Here is an 18,563-nt window from a genome sequence, read left to right as displayed (position 1 = left end):
GCTGACCCCTGTTTAAGGGTGTCAGCTAGACTCAGAGTGGATGATGCTGGGGAGATTCTAAAGGAAAGTGTCATCTGTCAGCGACAAGGAGCCATGGTTATGCCATGCAGCCAGTACCCAAACAAGGCTTCTGCTTTCCTTAGAAGGGGGTTGAAGAAACGGCTGGTTAAAAAGTGGGATAAAAAGTAGCAGCGAGCCACACACGTGAAACCCCCAATGTGTTCTGAGTCACAAGAGTTCATTTTCAGATTGATGAGAGAATCAGCACATGGTGTTCAATCCTCAGTGGATAATGCCAGCAGCTCCTTCAACTGGACAAAGTTATCTCTTTAATCACATTTTTAAGAAGAAAGTACAGTGTGCACTTTGACAAAAATATTGCAATTGTCATAACTGATTATGAAACATGACTTGTAACATAAACATGATTTGGGCAGTACAATAAATGCAAAATATGCCAAGACTTGTACTGTGTTTCTCTACACTTTTTATATAAATCAATACCCTCACCACAGGTAAAACAGTACACCCCACCACAAAGCTGAGCAAAAGCTGGAAGAAATCTCTCCACAGACATTTTGTTGGCATATACACAAAACACGTGCTTTTAAAAGTATCAGACTTTGAAGCCAATTTCTAGTTTGCTCATTAACATAACTGTTCTCAACAGTCTCCCCTTTAGCATTACATATAAAGTAATAAACCTTGACTTTTTACTTACAGGTAGTTAAAATCAAATTTTGTTACAACCAACGTCAAAGAGCTATCAAAAATCTACAGTCACATCGGAACTCTGGTTAGATCAAGTGTTGTTTGGATGAAGGCAGCTCTTTACAAAGGGCTAGGGCTCTCTGTACTACAGAAATTTAGATTGTGACAATATTTGGTCAATACTCTCCTTCATAATGATTAGTAACTAGAATTTAAGAATTACAAAAAGAAAGTATAGAGAAAAAGCTAAATGAAGTCAAATTTATTTTTATTGCCTTTGTCATTCAACAAATGAGAAAAAATGTAAACAGGTAATTAAGATTTAAGTTTTCCTTTATACATGATCATCCAAATTCTTTACGGATGAATTACTGCAGGCTGAATTTGGTCTACTTACTTAACAAGAAGTGATATAAACATTTTCATGTTTTTTCCTTCAGTTCCAGAAAGCTGAACTCTTAAAATAGTTATCAACATAGGAAATGAGAAAAAATTAGGAGAGTTATTCTTTAAGGTCACTTTCAATTTCCATGTGTCTTTTCAGATTTCATAAACTGTAGCTATTCTGAAAATTGATTTTTTTGGCATTCTCAAAATGCTACCTCACATCTCTTAATGAATCATGTCATTATAAAATTCTATGCCAGTTTTAATTTATGTTAAGCAGAATAAATGTATTTTCATATAAATATTTTTATTTAAAATAGAGATTTTGGCGCAGAGTCCTAAGCCTGTAGTTTTCAAATTGCATTCTACGCTATTTTCCTCAGATCAAGAAATTGTGCTCCTATGAACTTGTACCTTGTATCTCTACCCTTTGCTCTGTCTCATGCTCAACAATCCAGCAGTATTCTAAGACTTCAGAACATGAGAAGAAGGTGTAGATTTACTTCTCCATGCTGGTGGAGATGGAGAAAGGTTGGAGAACTACTGCTGAGGATTTTTGTCTTAACAGGTTCATGTTCTCCTGATAATACTGTAGGCACTTGCATCCTTTGCGGTATCTTCAGTGGGAAATCAAAAGACTGTTTGAGTGACTTCATTTAAATTCTACACTCAGAAATGCAGAGGCATGTTCCAGTCAAGTTTTAAAGAATTATTTAGAAAAAAGGCCAATAAAATCTACAGTTAAGAGACAGATTCAAATATTGATCTTTAATGCTTATGTTCCACTTTTTTCTTTCTGCTATACTTTTAAAAAGTACTGCAATGAGTAGAATTCAATTTTGTATGAAAATTTTGAGTTACTGTATTATCGAATGGGGAGAAGTAACAAATACAGACTAGTGCAAAGCAATAGGACCCCCACATTCTCCAAAGTGCTTCCTGAATAAAATTCAAAACTTGATATCTCACCAAGTGTTAAATGTTAGAATATTGTGTCTATAAACTTTCTTCCTTGTCTGCTTGGAGCCTCTAACCTGGAGGCTCAAAATTCAAACAATACTCTACAGAAAAATTCTACTAAAGCAGGTGATCATAGATCAGCATGACAGGAATCACCTGCCTCCTCCTCCTAGTATTGCACAACATAAAACCCACCAGCAAGTTGTGAGCAGGTGCTGCCCTGCCCCCCCACTTGCCACATGGACCCTCATGGGTGGGACTTCATCAAAAGCTGTTCCCAAATCTGTCAACACTGTATGCTGGTGGATGCCTGGGCATCCTTTCTCTCTGCACCATTTAAACAAGAAGAAATGGAACTTAGATGTCACCTCCAAACCCACGGTAGACCGAGGATCAAGTTAAAAACCAATAGACTCTCATTAGTTCATAGGAGTCCTGGGACCTCCAATCTGTGCTCTGGGAGTCAGGCCATTCCTTTTGCCCAGGCATTCCGATTGTTTGCCCAGTTTGAGTCATAAGGCATCTCTGCGTCTGGCTGTGCTCTTCCCTTACCAGCTGGTCCATCGAGGCAGGATTGGGAAAAGCTCCCACCCTGAGCTTAGGAGTCACCCCCAGGCGCCATCATTCACCCCTGGGAAAGAAAGCTGTTCTCCATACTTTTAGTGCCATTCACTTAACAACTGATTGCAGATATACATATTTTTTTCATAAATTAAATTTGAAGCATATATGTAATATATTAAAATCTTCATCAACAAGGCTGTGTTAAAAATTTCAAGTTCTGTCATTCAAGTTCAATAAAGGCACACATCATTCTTTTTTTTCAGGACTGTAAAGAATACAATTGCTACCCATAAGTCACAAAAGGCATTCTGCGGGACTTTTATTTGATTTTCCTTTTCTTTGGAGAAGCATTTGCCTCATTTATCAGTGGCATGAATCTGTCGTTCCCTCCCCCCTACCCCGCCAGAAGTATTTAGATGCACAGAGAGTTTTACATGGATTCCACGGTTGTGTCAGGTTTCAGAGTGACAAACCAAGCTGTGCTGGGTCAGACACTCAGGTCTGCTTTGGCTGCTTCCATTAAGGCTTCTCACTCCCAAATCGGGCTTTCCGGCTTCCAGGTTCTGATGCCCTCCAGACCAGCCGTGGAGGCGGCTTAGGCGGGATGCATTCAGTCAAACTGTCTTCCCTCCCTGGGTCAGACTGGTCTTTAGAGAGAAGGGGCTGCCGTAGTAAGCCTGGTGTCTGGGTGCCCTTTTCTCTGCTGTGGGGTGTTGGAGGGGTGCTGGGCTTCTCTTGGCCAGAATCAACATCTACCTCGTTCTTCCATTCCATTTTATAGGACTGAGGGGATTTCTTGGAGAACTGTTCTGGCAAGAAGTGCCTGGCTCTGGGCTGCAAATTGAGCACAGTGGTCCCGGCATCTGCATCTGAATCGCTGCTATTGCCATCTATCATAGAGCAAAAGAAGGACAAGGTGGGCAAGCATTTTAGAGAGAAGGCATGGCAAGTAACTTCAGTACCTTAGTGGGTCAGGCAACTGATATGTCCTAAGTCTCTGGGGAGAAGGGAGGTCAGAGGGCTCATTCTAATTTTAGGTGAGTGGCCTTGTGCATCTTACATAACTCCTGAGAGCACCCATGCCCACACTGAAGAGCTTACTGTGTGCCAGGCACTGCCCCAAGTCCTCTCAAATGTATTAGCCCATTTCATCTTCACAAAGCGTACCTACTTTACAGATGGGGTAATTAGATTCAAGAGATATTTGTAGGTGGTGGAGCTGGGATTCCAACTAAGCCCCACTGGGAGCAGTAGCCATGCCCATCTGCCCCACAGGAATGATCCCAGCGGGGCTCAGCCTGGCGTCTGGATAATCACCTGCTGTAGAGAATATTCTTGCCTTGATCTGGACCCTCAAACACGGCTTTGCTGATTTCCCATATATTTTTACAAAAGGGCCAAAACCCTTCGCAAACAAAGGGAGGAGACAGGATTGGAACCAGATTCAGGTGCAGGAGTGCTGTGGGTAGGGCAGTGAACAAAATGCTTGTCCGGGAGTTGAGGTTCTTGGGAACTGAGAGCCTGTTTGCTGGTGGGACCATGGGCCACTGTTCTAAATATTCAGTGCTCCCTTTTCTTCCCCATATTATTCTCACTTTGCCCTCCTTCACCACCAGTCATCATTTAGCCATCCCTCTTCTCAGTTAATTAAATAAAGAAGCCAAAAAAAAAAAAAAAGTAAAGAGGGGTAATGATTGTTCTATCCCACATTTAAAGAGAATTTTATTTTAGACTCCGGGGGTGCATGTGCAGATTTGTTACATGGGTATGTTGCATGGTGCTGAGGTTGGGGCTTCTAATGATCCCGTCACCCAAGCAGTGAACACAGTACCCAACAGGTAATTTTTCAACCCTTGCCCCTTGCCTGGCTCCCTTACCTCCCTGTTTTTGAAATCCCTACAGTGTTTACTGTTCCCGCCTCTGTGTCCTTGTGTATCTAATGTTTAGTTCCCACTTGTAAGTGAAACTATATGGTATTTGGCTTTCTATTTCTGCATTAATTTTCTTAGACATCCCACATTTTTTTTTTTTTTTTTTGAGATGCAGTCTTGCTCTGTCACCCAAGCTGGAGTGCAGCTGTGCAACCTCGGCTCACTGTAACCTCCGCCTCCCAGTTTCAAGAAATTCTCCTGACTCAGTCTCCCAAGTGCTTGGGATTACAGGTGTGCTCCACCATGCCCAGCTAGTTTTTGGTATTTTTAGTAAAGACGGGGTTTCACCATGTTAGCCAAGATGGTCTCCATCTTCTGACCTCGTGATCCACCCGCCTCAGCCTTCCAAAGTGCTGGCATTATAGGCGTGAGCAACCACACCAGGCCCTGACGTAGTACATTTTAATAACATGAAATCCTAATATAGTTCTTCTGGGGTTCACAGACAATGGCTTGGGTATCTACATAAAGATACCATCACATAAAAGGACATTAGACTTTACAACAAAGCTTTGTCAGTTATAGCCAGAAGTAAATATATGGCTGCTGTCATGAAAATATATTAGAATTATTGTAAAAATTTAATTTCTTACACATTTGCAGACTCACAACTTTCTGCTTACCTGCTCATGAACCCATGGTGACAATATTTGCTGGAAAATAACTGACTGGATTATTCAGAATCTGCACAGAATGCCATTCCAAAAGGTTCCAATGTGAATCAAAGTTCCCCTAGTTATTTTAGATTTGCAAACTCTTGAACTCATTCTTAATGAAGAAAAATAACAGGAACATTTTTCTAGTTTATAAACATTAGCAAATAAATTTAAAGTTTTTTTGTCCCAAGTATATTCATTACCTGCATTAGAAATAGTCTTCTTCTTCTGTAGCTTTTCTGGAAGTTTTGTATTTTTAGGTAAGGATAAATATCGGGAGGTTGAGGTGGAAGCCTTAAAAGGAAGAGAGTGGAAGCCTTTAAATCTTATTTAAACTATACAAATGGCACTTATTGTATATTAAAGATTAAAATTATATGGCAAAATTTCATGTTAAAAATCAGGATTTTAGTTGTTGATTCTAAAATTACTTTGTGAGGGGCTGTAACTATTATAACTTGAAATAATTAAATCTTTTCTAAAATAGAATGGAGATTTCTAAAAAGGGAAATAGAAATAAGTGGGAAATAAATTGAAAACAAATATGAAAACCACTAGGTCTTCTTAAAGAAAAGCTATTGAAATATCTATGCATAAAAGTACTACCAGAAAGACTTAGAACCTTCATGTATGGAGAGGAAGATATATACATATATATATTTAAGGTTTTTTTACTTTAATAAATCTTAAAAATGATATTAACAGAACAAAAAGTATTACTACAGCTAATTTACTGGCATTTCAAATGCCACAGTCCCTAGTGTTTTAAATTAACTTTTAATTAACACTGCTGCATTTTATACATAAAATCACTCCTTTTTCACATATAACCATTTTGATCTCTGACAACTCAATATAGGATATTATTTAAAATAAACTGCCATTTCTGCTATGTGAAACCAATATACCACAATATTATTAATAGTACTTTTCTTTCCTTCCTTCCTTCCTTCCTTCCTTCCTTCCTTCCTTCCTTCCTTCCTTCCTTCCTTCCTTCCTTCTTTCGTCTTTCTTCTTTCTTCTCTCTCTCTCTCTCTCTCTTTCTTGACAAAGTCTCACTCTGTTGCCCAGGCTGGAGTGCAATGGCACAATCTTGGCTCACTGCAACCTCCACCTATTGCATTAAAGCAATTCTCCTGTCTTAGCCTCCTAAGTAGCTGTGATTACAGGCACACGCAGCCACACCCAGCTAATTTTTTGTATTTTGCATTTTGTATTTTAGAGATGGGGTTTCATCGTGTTACCCAGGCAGGTCTCGAACTCCTGAGCTCAGGGCAATCCACCTACCTCGGCCTCCCAAAGTAGTACTGGGATTACAGGCATGGGCCACCACTCCCAACCCACAATATTACTTTTAAATGGCTTTCCTTGTCTATTGACAATTCCCCGAACCAACCGCAATGCTGGGCACACTGCTTGTGAACACTTTACACCCCTCAGCCACCCTGGCCTTCCCCCAGATTCTCAGAGAACTATCAACAGCCACTTGATTGGCAGAGCTGATGATTCCATCAGCTGATCAATGGAAGGGCAGTTGGCTCCACCCCTGGAAGTTTCCCAGAGGCACACACTCAGTTACCTTGTGTTCTCGATTCAAGCTGCTGTCCTTCCTAATGCTTTCTCGCAAACTGTGCCGCCGGCGAATCAGAATCTCCTTGGCTTGTCTCTCATTTGTGTCGGCTGTCAGACTGTGTCTGTTGTAGGATAAAGTCTGAAATGAAAACAAACAGAGGACATTAAAAAAAAAAAAAAAACTGATCATTTCCCCAGAAATTCCCAGACTTTACCACATTTCTTTGAATCTGCACCTCAGCTAAGCACTTGCAATTTCTGTGCAGAGCAAAAAATCAAGAGTATAAAAGTTAACACTCTTCAGATCCTCAAAGAATTTATATTTTCTTTTCTTTTTGGGTTTTTTTCTTTTTCTTTTGTTAGAGCTGGGGTCTCGCTCTGTCACCCAGGCTGCAATGCAGTGGCGCTCATAACTCACTGCAGCCTCCAACTCCTGGACTCAAGCAATTCTCCCGCCTCAGCCTTCTGAGTTGGTATTACACATATGTACCACATAATTCATCCTTTAATAGAAGTCAGCTAAGAAGGTTTGTTTTTCATTGAAAAAGTGTGGTTTTCATAAATGAGAAAAATGATTGAATTCATCAAATGCCATGTCTACCTTGAAGTTTCTTATAGGTATTTAGCCATCATTAATAGCTGGAAATAAAATATAAGTCACCATCCTACAATCTCTTTCGAATAGGAATTATTGACATTAAAAACAAACCACTTTGAGCCACTTGGTGGTGCCATCCCCTTCTGATTAACTTCAGAATGGTCCCTTTTTTCAACTGGGTTGTGACATCAAGAGAGCTGGCGACACTCCCCACAATGATCACATCCCAGTATTTGAAAAGTAAAATTTCTAAACTAGGGCTGAACACAGCATCCATTTTTAGTTTTACAAGCTATATAGAAATGTGTTTCCTAAAATAAATCATAAATAATAGTTAAATTCATTTCTGATAGAATAAACATGTACTTCTTGGGAATATCCCTGTGTTCAGAAATGTGTTAGGTTCTGGTAAGAGATACAAACCTAACACAGAACAAGTCTTCATTCCTGCCTTAAGGATTTACCATCTCATTGAGCATCTAAGGCTAACACAATTATACAAAATCATGAATATAAGTGCTGCAAGTATGTGGTACAGTATAAGCTCCAAGTGCTATTCCATTTAACCACAGGGATGGGAATAACACGGTGGCTGTTGGGGGAATCTTAAAACCTGGAGGCTTTGGATCAGCTGACAGGAAGGTGTGAGATGCTCTCCGGGACAGCAAGAAAGCCACCTGGGCCAAAGAACAAAACCAGAACCTCTCACTGCCTGGGTGTTTCAGGAGCAGATGGGTGAGGGAGATGTGGAAATATGGTTGGATAAAGTGGAACTTGGAAATAGAGTCCACATTTCCAACAAATAGCTTCGTTTGGAAGCCACAACTATTGTTTTGTTTCGTTTCAAATTAAAAGGTGTAGAAGGAAAGAGGGTCAGGTAAGAGTCATATGGATGGAATGGGGACGCCCTTATGGGCAGACCAGGTAAGGAGCTGCTGAAACAGTCCCCACATAAGCAAGGAGGACTCTTGACAAGCTGTGTGGCCCGTGTGCCACTTCACCTCCCTGTGCCTCAGTTTCTTCATCTGTGAAATGGAGGCAACAGTAACACCTACCACTCATTGGAGGACTAAATGAGTTAATGCTTGCAACACACTGAAATTGAGGACACTCTCTACTCCTTAGCAGTGTTATTAGCAAATTATTAAAATAAAGGTGCTAACAATGGAAATGAGGTGGAAGTGACTCTGAAGAGAAGAAACTATAGCACTTTATAAATAACAAGGAGGGTGAGCTCCATTTTAAAAGTCTAAGCTGTAAAACTATTTCCTGAAAACAAATAGCCATCAATTCATTTCTTTAAAATTAGTCAACGTGTATATTTCTTTATATCCAAGTCCACAGCAGCAGAACTCCCAGGGGACCCCAAGGCTTCAGCCATGGTTTCCAGGAAGATAGCAGAACCCTGAAGAGGGGTTGAGAGGAGAAGCAGAGAAGATGCCCAGCATAGGACCTGCTGAGCCCAGTGTCATGGCTCAGCCTCCAATTACAGCACAAAACCAGAAGGCAGCCTGTTAGCCAAAGGTAAGTAAATATTTTGCTACATAAATTATTCTCACTCGCTGACGGATTTGATAGAGATTTCTTGATAAGAGTTCTCGAATTTCATCAATTTCACCAGGCGTGACCTTCCTTATTTTTTCTTCACGGAAATCACTGTGAAAGTTTAGAAAGAATATTTTACCTTTCAACAAATATTAAAATCATTTATTTTCTTCCTTAGAAATAAAAAATATAATACCAGTATTTAAGAAGAATCTTAACTTTTAAAAATAACACTTAGGGTTTATTCAATAACTTAAAATAATTCCAAATTCTATAACTCTTATCTCAGTGTCAAAATCATTTATAGCAAATTTAATAATCCACATGTTTTCAGAGTCTAATCATGTCACTATGATTTCAAAGAATAAAAACTACAATGGCTTATAATGCTATATCACTTTATTATTTGTGACACTCCATAAATAAAGTAATAGAATAGTTTTCTTCAGCAGAAACCTAATTGACTTCAATTTACCATTAAGTTTTCATATTTCAAAAACCTCATTATAAATATTTGCAAGCACACCATTTATAACATGTATGTATATACAGTCAATCCTCATTTCTGGGTTCCATAATCATGAACTCACCTACTTGCTAACATTGATTTATAAACCCAATATCAGAATTTAAGTACTTTTGCAGTTATTCACAGACATATGGAGAGTGGCAAAAAATTGGAGTCACTTGACACACTTTCCCTGAACATGTTGAACAAGGAGAAATCTGCTTTCTTGTTTCTACTCTAATACTATAAATAATGTCCTTCTCACAGTCTATTTAGTGACATGATGTTTTATATTTTTATTCTATTTATTGGTGATTCTGCTGCTTTAAATGGCCCCCAGGTATTGCTGAAGTGATGTCTAGAGTTCCCAAGCACAAGAAGCCTGTGATGTGCCTTACGGAGAAAATGCGTTAATTAAGCTTGATCATAGTGAGTTTATCGTGCTCCTGACCATGAGTTCATTGTTAATGAATCAGCAATATATATTAAATAAGGTGTCCATAAACATAAACATACATAAAAAGGCTACATATTGATTGGCTGATGAAAATTTTGTGAACAGAGGCTCAAAAAAACCTAACCTTGTGTGTCCCTCTAGAAAAGTGGTTCAGGCCGGGCGCGGTGGCTCACGCCTATAATCCCAGCACTTTGGGAGGCCGAGGCGGGTGGATCATGAGGTCAAGAGATCGAGACCATCCTGGTCAACATGGTGAAACCCCGTCTCTACTAAAAATACAAAAAAATTAGCTGGGCATGGTGGCGCGTGCCTGTAATCCCAGCTACTCAGGAGGCTGAGGCAGGAGAAAATTGCCTGAACCCAGGAGGCGGAGGTTGCGGTGAGCCGAGATCGCGCCATTGTGCTCCAGCCTGGGTAACAAGAGCGAAACTCCGTCTCAAAAAAAAAAAAAAAGAAAGAAAGAAAAGAAAAGTGGTTCAGTATTTGCAGCTGGGAGCAGTAGTTCATGCCTGTAATCCCAGCACTTTGAGAGGCTGAGGTTGGCAGATCACCTGAGGTCAGGGGTTTGAGAACAGCTTGAACAACATGACAAAACCCCATCTCTATTAAAAATACAAAAATTAACTGGGTTTGGTGGTGGGCGCCCTTAATCCCAACTACTCAGGAGGCTGAGGCAGGAAAATCGCTTGAACCTGGATGGCAGAGGTTGCAGTGAGCCGAGATTGTGCCACTGCACTCTAACCTGGGTGACAAAGCAAGATTCCATCTCAAAAGAAACAAAAAAGGTTCAGCATTTGCAAATCAGTGTTTGAGGTTATTTTATGGAATGTAATTCCTTTTACAGTAGACAGTTGGGAACTGCATTTATATATTTTTATTCTAACTCCTTCCAAAAAGGGCTTGAGGCAGGCTACAAAAATATGTAGTATAAGAAAATAAATAGAAAAGAAAAATTAAGAAACAAATTAAAGCCGGGAAAGTTGATATGCATAAATGCAGGTCTTACAGAAGAAGCACTGAGGACACAGAAATTAAAGAACACAGTTTTCTTATATGTTTCAATGCAAATTTACCACTGCTGTGAACCAATCATAATAGTACTTACTGGGGTACAAAAACCTAGTGCACAATGGGTAATGGATTCACAGAGAGGAGTAAACACAGAGAATTAATGCTTCTGCAGGACAGACTTCTCTAGATTTAGGTGATTCATTTTTACCTCCTCTCAATCACTCAGATAGTTTATTAGAAGCATTTTCTCAGGGAGAGGTGTTTTTGTTTAGACAGCTGTTCCACTTTCTAGTCAGGTTTTTTTTTTTACCATCAAAGTTAATTCACAGATTTTCAGAGTTGGAAGGAATATAAGAGGTCATTAAGTACAATCTATCTTTTTGATATCTTATTTTCTTGTATAATGTGCCTACCAAATTCTTACCAAAATGTGTTTGCATACAAGTGTACAACTACATCCCTGTTTATACTTAAACCATTTTTATAAAATATAATATAAAGTAAGTACATGAATCTTATATGTTCAGATAAATGAACATACTCAGGCAACCACTGCTCAAGTTAAGAAACAGAACATTCACTAGAATCCCAGAAATTACTTCATGTTCCCTCCTACCAATCACTGATTCTCTCCCTCTCTGCCAACAGCAATACCTATTCTGACTTCATAGATTCACTGTGCCTGAACTTGAACTTTATATACATGGAATAGTATAATACATAGTCTTTGGCATTTAGCTTCTGTTCCTTAGCATTATGTTGAAGATTCATCTACATTATTGCATGTAGCTATAATTCATTCAATTTCACTGATGTATAATATTCCATGGTATAAGTATATCACAGGTCATCTGTTTTGTTGTTCATGCATATTTAGATAAATTCCAACTTTTGGCTATTGCAAACAATGCTTCTATGAATATTCACATGTATGTTTTCAGAACACATATATAATTATTAGCCATTTGGATATCCTGTTTTATAAAGTGTCTGAACAAGTTCCTTGTTCATTTTTCTTTAGGATTTTCTATTTTCCCCTAGCCCTTTGTCACTTAGGTGAGCCAGGTATCTTCCTCCCAGTCTGTGGTTTGCCTTTTTATCCCTTTAATGATGTGTTGAGATAAATGAAATCTCATGATTTTAATACAGTTCAGTATATTAATCTTTTCCTTTATAGCTAGTGCTTTTTGGAGCTTGTTTAAAAACATCTTTTCCTATCACAACATTAAGTATGTGCCTATAGAATCTTCAAAAGCTTTATTGTTTCACTTCTCACATTCAGATCTACAATATAACTTGACTTGATAAGAGTGTGAGGCAGTGGTTAATTTCATTTTGTCTCCATATGAATACCTAATTGATCAGAACCATTTATTCAAGGCACCTTGTCTTTGCCATTGCTTGTTCTGTAAACTTTGTCATTAATCAAGTGTCCATATGTTGGTGGATCTGTTCTGAACTATTTTTTTACACTGGCTTGCTTATATGTCTTTTTCCAATATTATATTGTCTCTATGTAGCTTTATGTGAAGTCCTGTTATCCAATAATGTAAACCTTTCAAGTCTGTATTTCTTCAAAACTGTCTTGGCCTTTTGTATTTCCATTAAAACTTTAGGATCAACTTGTCTAAACATGCACATGCACACACACACACACACACACACCCTGGGACTTTGACTGACCTGTCATTGAATCCAAATATCAATTTGAGGAGAATTTAAAATTGTACAATATTGAGTAGTTCTTTTCTTCTATTAATGTTGTCTTTATCTGTTTTGCACTCAGTATGTAGCTTTCTATATAAGTATTTTCCCCTTTTGCTTTATTTTGGTTATTTCCTTCTTATCGATCTTCTAATTAATCAATTCTCTCATTAACTCTGTCTAATCTGCTGTTACATCCATCAAATAAGATCATAAAGTCAGTTACTTTATTTGCACCTCAAGAATTTCCACTTGATAATCTCCATGACATTGCCAAAACTGTTAATGTAATTTCCTTTCCTTAAACATACACACACACACATGCACACACACACACACACACACACACACACACACATTTTACATTTTAGAAGTTTCCGTCTGATAATTCAATTATCTAAATTCCCTTTAGGCCTGTAAAAACTATTTTGTTTCTCCTTTTCTTAATGTTTTAAATCACATTTTCTTGCCTACTCATAAGTTTGGTTGTTTTTTATCAGTTGCTAGACATTGTTTAGGGAAATACATAGAAGCAGTTTAAGGCTCTTTTTAATCTTGTTTTCCTCCCTAGATAATTTAAGCTTGCTTCTCTCAAGCATCTAAAATAACATAACACAAAACCATAATATAATATAACATAACATAACATAACATAACATAACATAACATAACATAACATAACATAACATAACATAATGTAACATACACATTTCTAAGCTTTCACATTTTAACCAGGATCTCATTCTGCTGTGAGGTCTTAAGGCATCTCTAGGGCACAGGTCAATTTTTTTTTTTTTTGAGACAGAGTCTCTGTTGCCCACGTTGGAGTGCAGTGGCACAATCTCGGCTCACTGCAACCTCCACCTCCCAGGTTCAAGCAATTCTCCCACCTTAGCCTCCCAAGTAGCAAGGATTACAGGCACACACCATCATTCCCAGCTAATTTTTGTACTTTTAGTAGAGACAGCATTTCACCATGTTAGCTAGACTTGTCTCAAACTCCTGGCCTCAAGTGATCTATCTGGTACCTCGGCCTCCTAAAATGCTGGGATTACAGGAGTGAGCCACTGTGCCTGGCCTGGGCCAATTTTTTAAAACTTATTATTACTAGTTTCAAAATACTATTAATGCATATTTAGCAATACTAACTTTTATTTGCAAGGCCATACTTACTTTAGAGATGCAAATGTAGAGACAGTACTTATCATCCCAGTCTCTGCCATCTCAATGGCATGTTTTATTTCAAGCTTTTTATATAAAGATACAATGCTTGACTTGGGTTGATTTTCCCGAATCAAAAGCTTCCGCAGATATTTATCATCAAACTTCTTAAACCTGTAAATCAAGAAAGCCAAACTTTCAATAAATTAATACTGCATTGACTAAGAAAATAGTTGTTGTTTTTACCAATACAGCCATTTCCACCATTCCCAGGAAAATAGTAGCAGTATTTAGTCAATCTGGTGATTTTATAGATTTAGTATGTGCGTACTTATATATGTATGTATGTGTATATATACACATACACATATATGTATATATGACACATACTGTCATATACATATATACACATACATTTTTGTATATCTGACCCTGACAGACATATATCTAGTATTCACTAATTACAGATTAAAATACATATGTTTTTCTCTTTACCATTCTCTACTTCTGCTTTTAGCAAACTTGCTCAGAAACATTATCACTATTTGCTTTCTCCAATTCCTCTCCTCTGATTCTCTCTTGAGCATTCACATTGCCTCAATACTCCATTAAAGCTGCCCCTAACACATAGTCAGTGAACCCCATGATATAAATACAATGGGCAGTTATGAGTCCTCATCTTTCCTACCCTCACTTGCTTAAACTATTGTCTTCATTTGACTTCCAGGTCACCACACCGGAGTCCCCCAACCTCTGTCTCACCCTCTCTCTGTTTTGTTTTCTTCTTTTTGACCTCTAATGTAGGAGTGCTCTGGGCCTCAGTTCTTGGTCCTCTTCCATATGCCACTCACTCCCATCACCATCTTGCCCAGTCTCCCAGCTCTTTATAGCATATCTATGCCAGTGACCCCCACATTTGCATCTCCAGCTCCAACCGCTCGGCCAAATGCCAGATATGAGATTTTGGCTACTTACTCAACATCTCCAGTTGGATAGCTAAGGGGCATCTTAAATTTAACATATTCAAATGAACTGGTATTCTCCTGGAATCCTCCCTCCCATCTCAGTGAATGATGACCCACCAGGTTAAAAATCCTGGGGTCATCCCTGATTCTTCTACTTTTCTCATGTTCTATGTTATGGAATGAACTGTGTCCCACCAAAAATTAATATATTAAAGTCTAATCCCCAGTATCTCAGACTCTAACCACATTTGAAAATCTAGTGTTTATAGAGGTGATTAAGTTAAGATGAGGACATCAGAGTAGGCCCAAATCCAAAATGACTTGTGTACTTAGAAAAAGAGGATATTTGGATTCCAACACATACAGAGAGAGGGAAGATGATATGAAGAGGCAGGGAGAAAACAGCCATCTACAAGCCAAGGAGAGGGGTGTAGAACAGAACCTTCCCTCATGGCCCTCATAAGAAATAAGCCCTGCTGACACACCTTGCTGTCTCACTTTGAGTCCCCAGAATTATGAGACAATTCATCTCTGTTGAGCCACTCAATCTGTGGTACTTTGGTTATGGCATCCCTAGCAGACTAGTACTCCAAATCTTTCTTCCATTAGCAATTTCTGTTGGTCCACCATCAAAATATATACAAAATCCAGCCATCTCCCACTTCATCTAATGCTATTATTCTGGTCCAAGACATTGTTCTCTCTCACTGGATTCTTGTAGTGAATTGGTGTTCCTGCTTCCACCATTGCATTCTTACAGTATTCTCAACACAGAAGCCCCAGTGCTCCTGTTAAAATATAAGTCTAACAATGTAACTGTTCTGTATCTTCCTTGGGTACAAGTACAATGGCCTGTGACTTCCTACACAATCTGGTTCTGCCCCTCTTGGCACTGTGCTCCTCCCCCTTGGCTGCAGCCTCACTGGGGTCCTTCCTATCTTAGAGACTTACCAGCCATGCTCCCATCCCTGAGTCTTTATACTGACTGTTCCTTCTGCTAGGAATGTTTCTCCCCCAGATATCTGCAGGGCTCACTTTTATACTTCCTTTAAGTCTTTCCTTGACAATCATTTTCTCAAAAGTGCCCTTCCTATCCGTCCTGTCAGAACTGCACACAGCCTTCCTCCTCCAGCAGTCTCCATCTCGCTGCCCAGATGTATTTTTCTCCATAGTAGTTATATCTTTCTAGTATGACATGCAATTTACTTGTCTTCCTTTCTGTCTCCTAGCACAAGAATATATGATCTACATGGGCAGACATTTTTTTTTCTGTGTCACCAGTGCTTGGCACACTGTAGGCATGTGTAATAGAATGAATCATTTGGCCCAACTTCTCCCTCTGTCCACACCTTCTGCCATATCACTTGGCAATGGCCTTCCACCATGGCCTAGATGACTTGCTTTGCCCTGTTTCCTGCCAGCGTGCTCAATAATGTTCCTTGGGCTATTAGCAAGCATAATGATGGCAACATTGCCTTAACCTGGACTGGCACATGAAGGCTTACATCTTGTGCTTCAACAATCACTATTAGAAGGATATGCAGAGTGGCTCCTTAGTCCCAGGACAAAGGCTACTGTCAAAGGGAGCAGAGTCACCTCACCCCAATCACACCAGATAGGTCCAGCCAGAATCAGCTGGCAGCCAGCCAACTCACTGGAGCACATGAGCAAGCCCAGCCGCAACTGGCCAAGCTCAACCCTGATCAGCCTCTTGACTCATGCACTTTACTAATAATGACTTGTTCTGAGCAGCTGAGTTTGGGGGATGGTTTGTTACACAACATTATTATGCCAATATATAAGTGAAGCAGCATGCAATAAATATTTGTTGAGAAAGAAGTAAGTGATCACCACAAGCCCAAGGTGGTTTATAGACACACCTGTGCCATGAAAAGAATTGATGTTAACCCACATTATTGTTGCTAGTCCTTTGTTCTACAGACTAGAAGGCTCTGAATAATTAAAGAAGAGCCATCCCTGAATGTGCTTTGTTTTTGGCTGGCCACTGCACACTTAAGACTGGGTCTACTTTTTTCTACTTTTAATTTTAGTTTCATGGTAGGCCCATTGAGCCAGGACTCCTGGCAGCAACACATCTTTTAAAACTTCTTTTATTATTATCGTTGTCTTAGCTTTTCACTAGAGAGAAGTAAAAGGAAGAACAAACCCCAAGGACAATGGCATCTGCTCTATTTCATGTAGAGATAATGCATTTCCTTTGCTTCATTTCCACACCTTTCATTTCTCTGCTAAGCTACACATAGGCATTCTATTTCACCATCATTAGACTGCTTGTGTCAAGACTGAGAAGGGTCCCTACTGTATCACCCTTCATTTCATTCTCAAAGGATCAAATGCCTCAAGAATTCTCTGGCAGAACCACTGGAAATCCACAGCATAAGGATTCCAGAGAAAAGGGAAAGACACCTAACATGCCCAAAACAATCATTTCTTTTTGATGTTGCTTTTTAGTAACATTAACACTCACCAAGGATGTGATCTGAGCAGAACTGATTTTTAAAATGTCCTGTGTCAGCCCCACATCCCCCTGCACTCACTTCCCTGCTCCACCTATGATATGCAGTGCCTGCAGTGATCTAGGAAACTTTGAAATAGAATTTTCCTGGAAAAAAATTGTGCCTGGAAATAGATCAATGCTTACAAAAGTATTAAATGAAATGTGTTCACTGCAGTGGCAAATGCTAGCCATGTAACATTACCTTTCAGGCATGGAGCAAGGTTGGCTCTCCCATCTTTAGCACTTACAGCCAATTAGCCTGGCAGTCTTTGGATATGTGCCTAGGGCAGACTCATGGACCCCAGAGATAATGTCTCTGCCTGAAAGACAGACAGAGCCAGACTTTCTCTGACAGTTCTTCTCCTGAGTTTCAGACCAAACCCAAGTGACCAAAGTATCCACCTGTTCCTTCTTCTGACAGTGCCCCAGGACCAATGGCCTGATTACTGTGCCAAGGCCAATCTATATTGACCATTTGGGAGGCAGAGGAGCAGCAAACATCTTGAACCTAACATTCACTTTTGAAAGGGAACCAGCTGTTCTGGGTTATGCCTCTCACATGCCATTTCAGAAAAGTACCAAGAGGGGCCATAGAAAGGAAGGAAAGTGGTTGGGTTGAAAGGAACAAGGTAGGCAGAAAATAGGCATGGCTATGAAAATAGTGAAGAGAGGCCAAAAGGACTGTTCTACTGGCTTGGCACAGATGGGGATGCCTCCATGTTAGGAAGGTCTCAGGGTAGAGTCATAGGGCAGATGTCTATGATCTCTGATCTACAACCTGCCTCCAGAAAAGGGAATACTTCCCATGAGAAATGGCCATTTAAAACATAGTTTTACAATGGAGAATTTAGTTTGCTTAATTTTATTACCTTGTGTTCCCATGTGGCTAATTGAACATGCTCTCCATATAAATAAAATATTTTTCCTTTCATTATACAGTAAGGCTGAGTCACAGGGGCCCGTCTACGTTAGTAAACAGTGTTGTAAAACTTGTAAAGATTGTGCTAGCACTGAAAGTCTTTGTCAATTATCATATTACTTAATTGTCTCTCTCACACACACGTATATACACAAACACAGGAGTCTGCTTGCTGTGTGACTCTTTTGTTGTGCAAATATTACAGAATTTGAGAGACCTGAGTCCATGGCTTATATGTCTTATGTAGCCCAAAATTATGCCAACATATATGAGCAAACAGGCAACACTCAAAAATTCCCTTGTGTTAAATTGCAGACATTGGTAGGTTTGTCAATTTCATGTAACTCAGCAGTGGAGGGAAAAAAAAATCTGTTAGCAAGTTAGGAAAAATAAAAC

At 39.3% G+C, this 18,563-nt stretch overlaps 1 protein-coding gene across 8 annotated transcripts in view; it reads right to left on the bottom strand.

Moving 5' to 3' along the window:
- Positions 1–306: 306 nt before the first annotated feature.
- SLC9A2 (solute carrier family 9 member A2) overlaps positions 307–18,563 on the bottom strand; it is a 100,618-nt gene continuing 82,361 nt past the window's right edge. For all 8 annotated transcript variants that reach the window (XM_035271803.3, XM_035271804.3, XM_078348397.1 and 5 more), the window contains 5 exons: positions 13,778–13,939; positions 8,939–9,035; positions 6,789–6,920; positions 5,413–5,503; positions 307–3,512 (listed from right to left, as the gene is read on the bottom strand). In XM_035271803.3, coding sequence (XP_035127694.1) covers positions 3,142–3,512; positions 5,413–5,503; positions 6,789–6,920; positions 8,939–9,035; positions 13,778–13,939 — 853 coding nt within the window. In that variant the 3' untranslated portion in view covers positions 307–3,141. The remainder of the gene's footprint in view (positions 3,513–5,412; positions 5,504–6,788; positions 6,921–8,938; positions 9,036–13,777; positions 13,940–18,563) is intronic.

The sequence above is a fragment of the Callithrix jacchus genome, chromosome 14 (genome assembly GCF_049354715.1).
Source record: "Callithrix jacchus isolate 240 chromosome 14, calJac240_pri, whole genome shotgun sequence".
Lineage (NCBI taxonomy): Eukaryota > Metazoa > Chordata > Mammalia > Primates > Cebidae > Callithrix > Callithrix jacchus.
The sequence above is the reverse complement of the archived record's forward strand: the minus strand, read 5'-3'. Positions and strand labels throughout refer to the sequence as shown.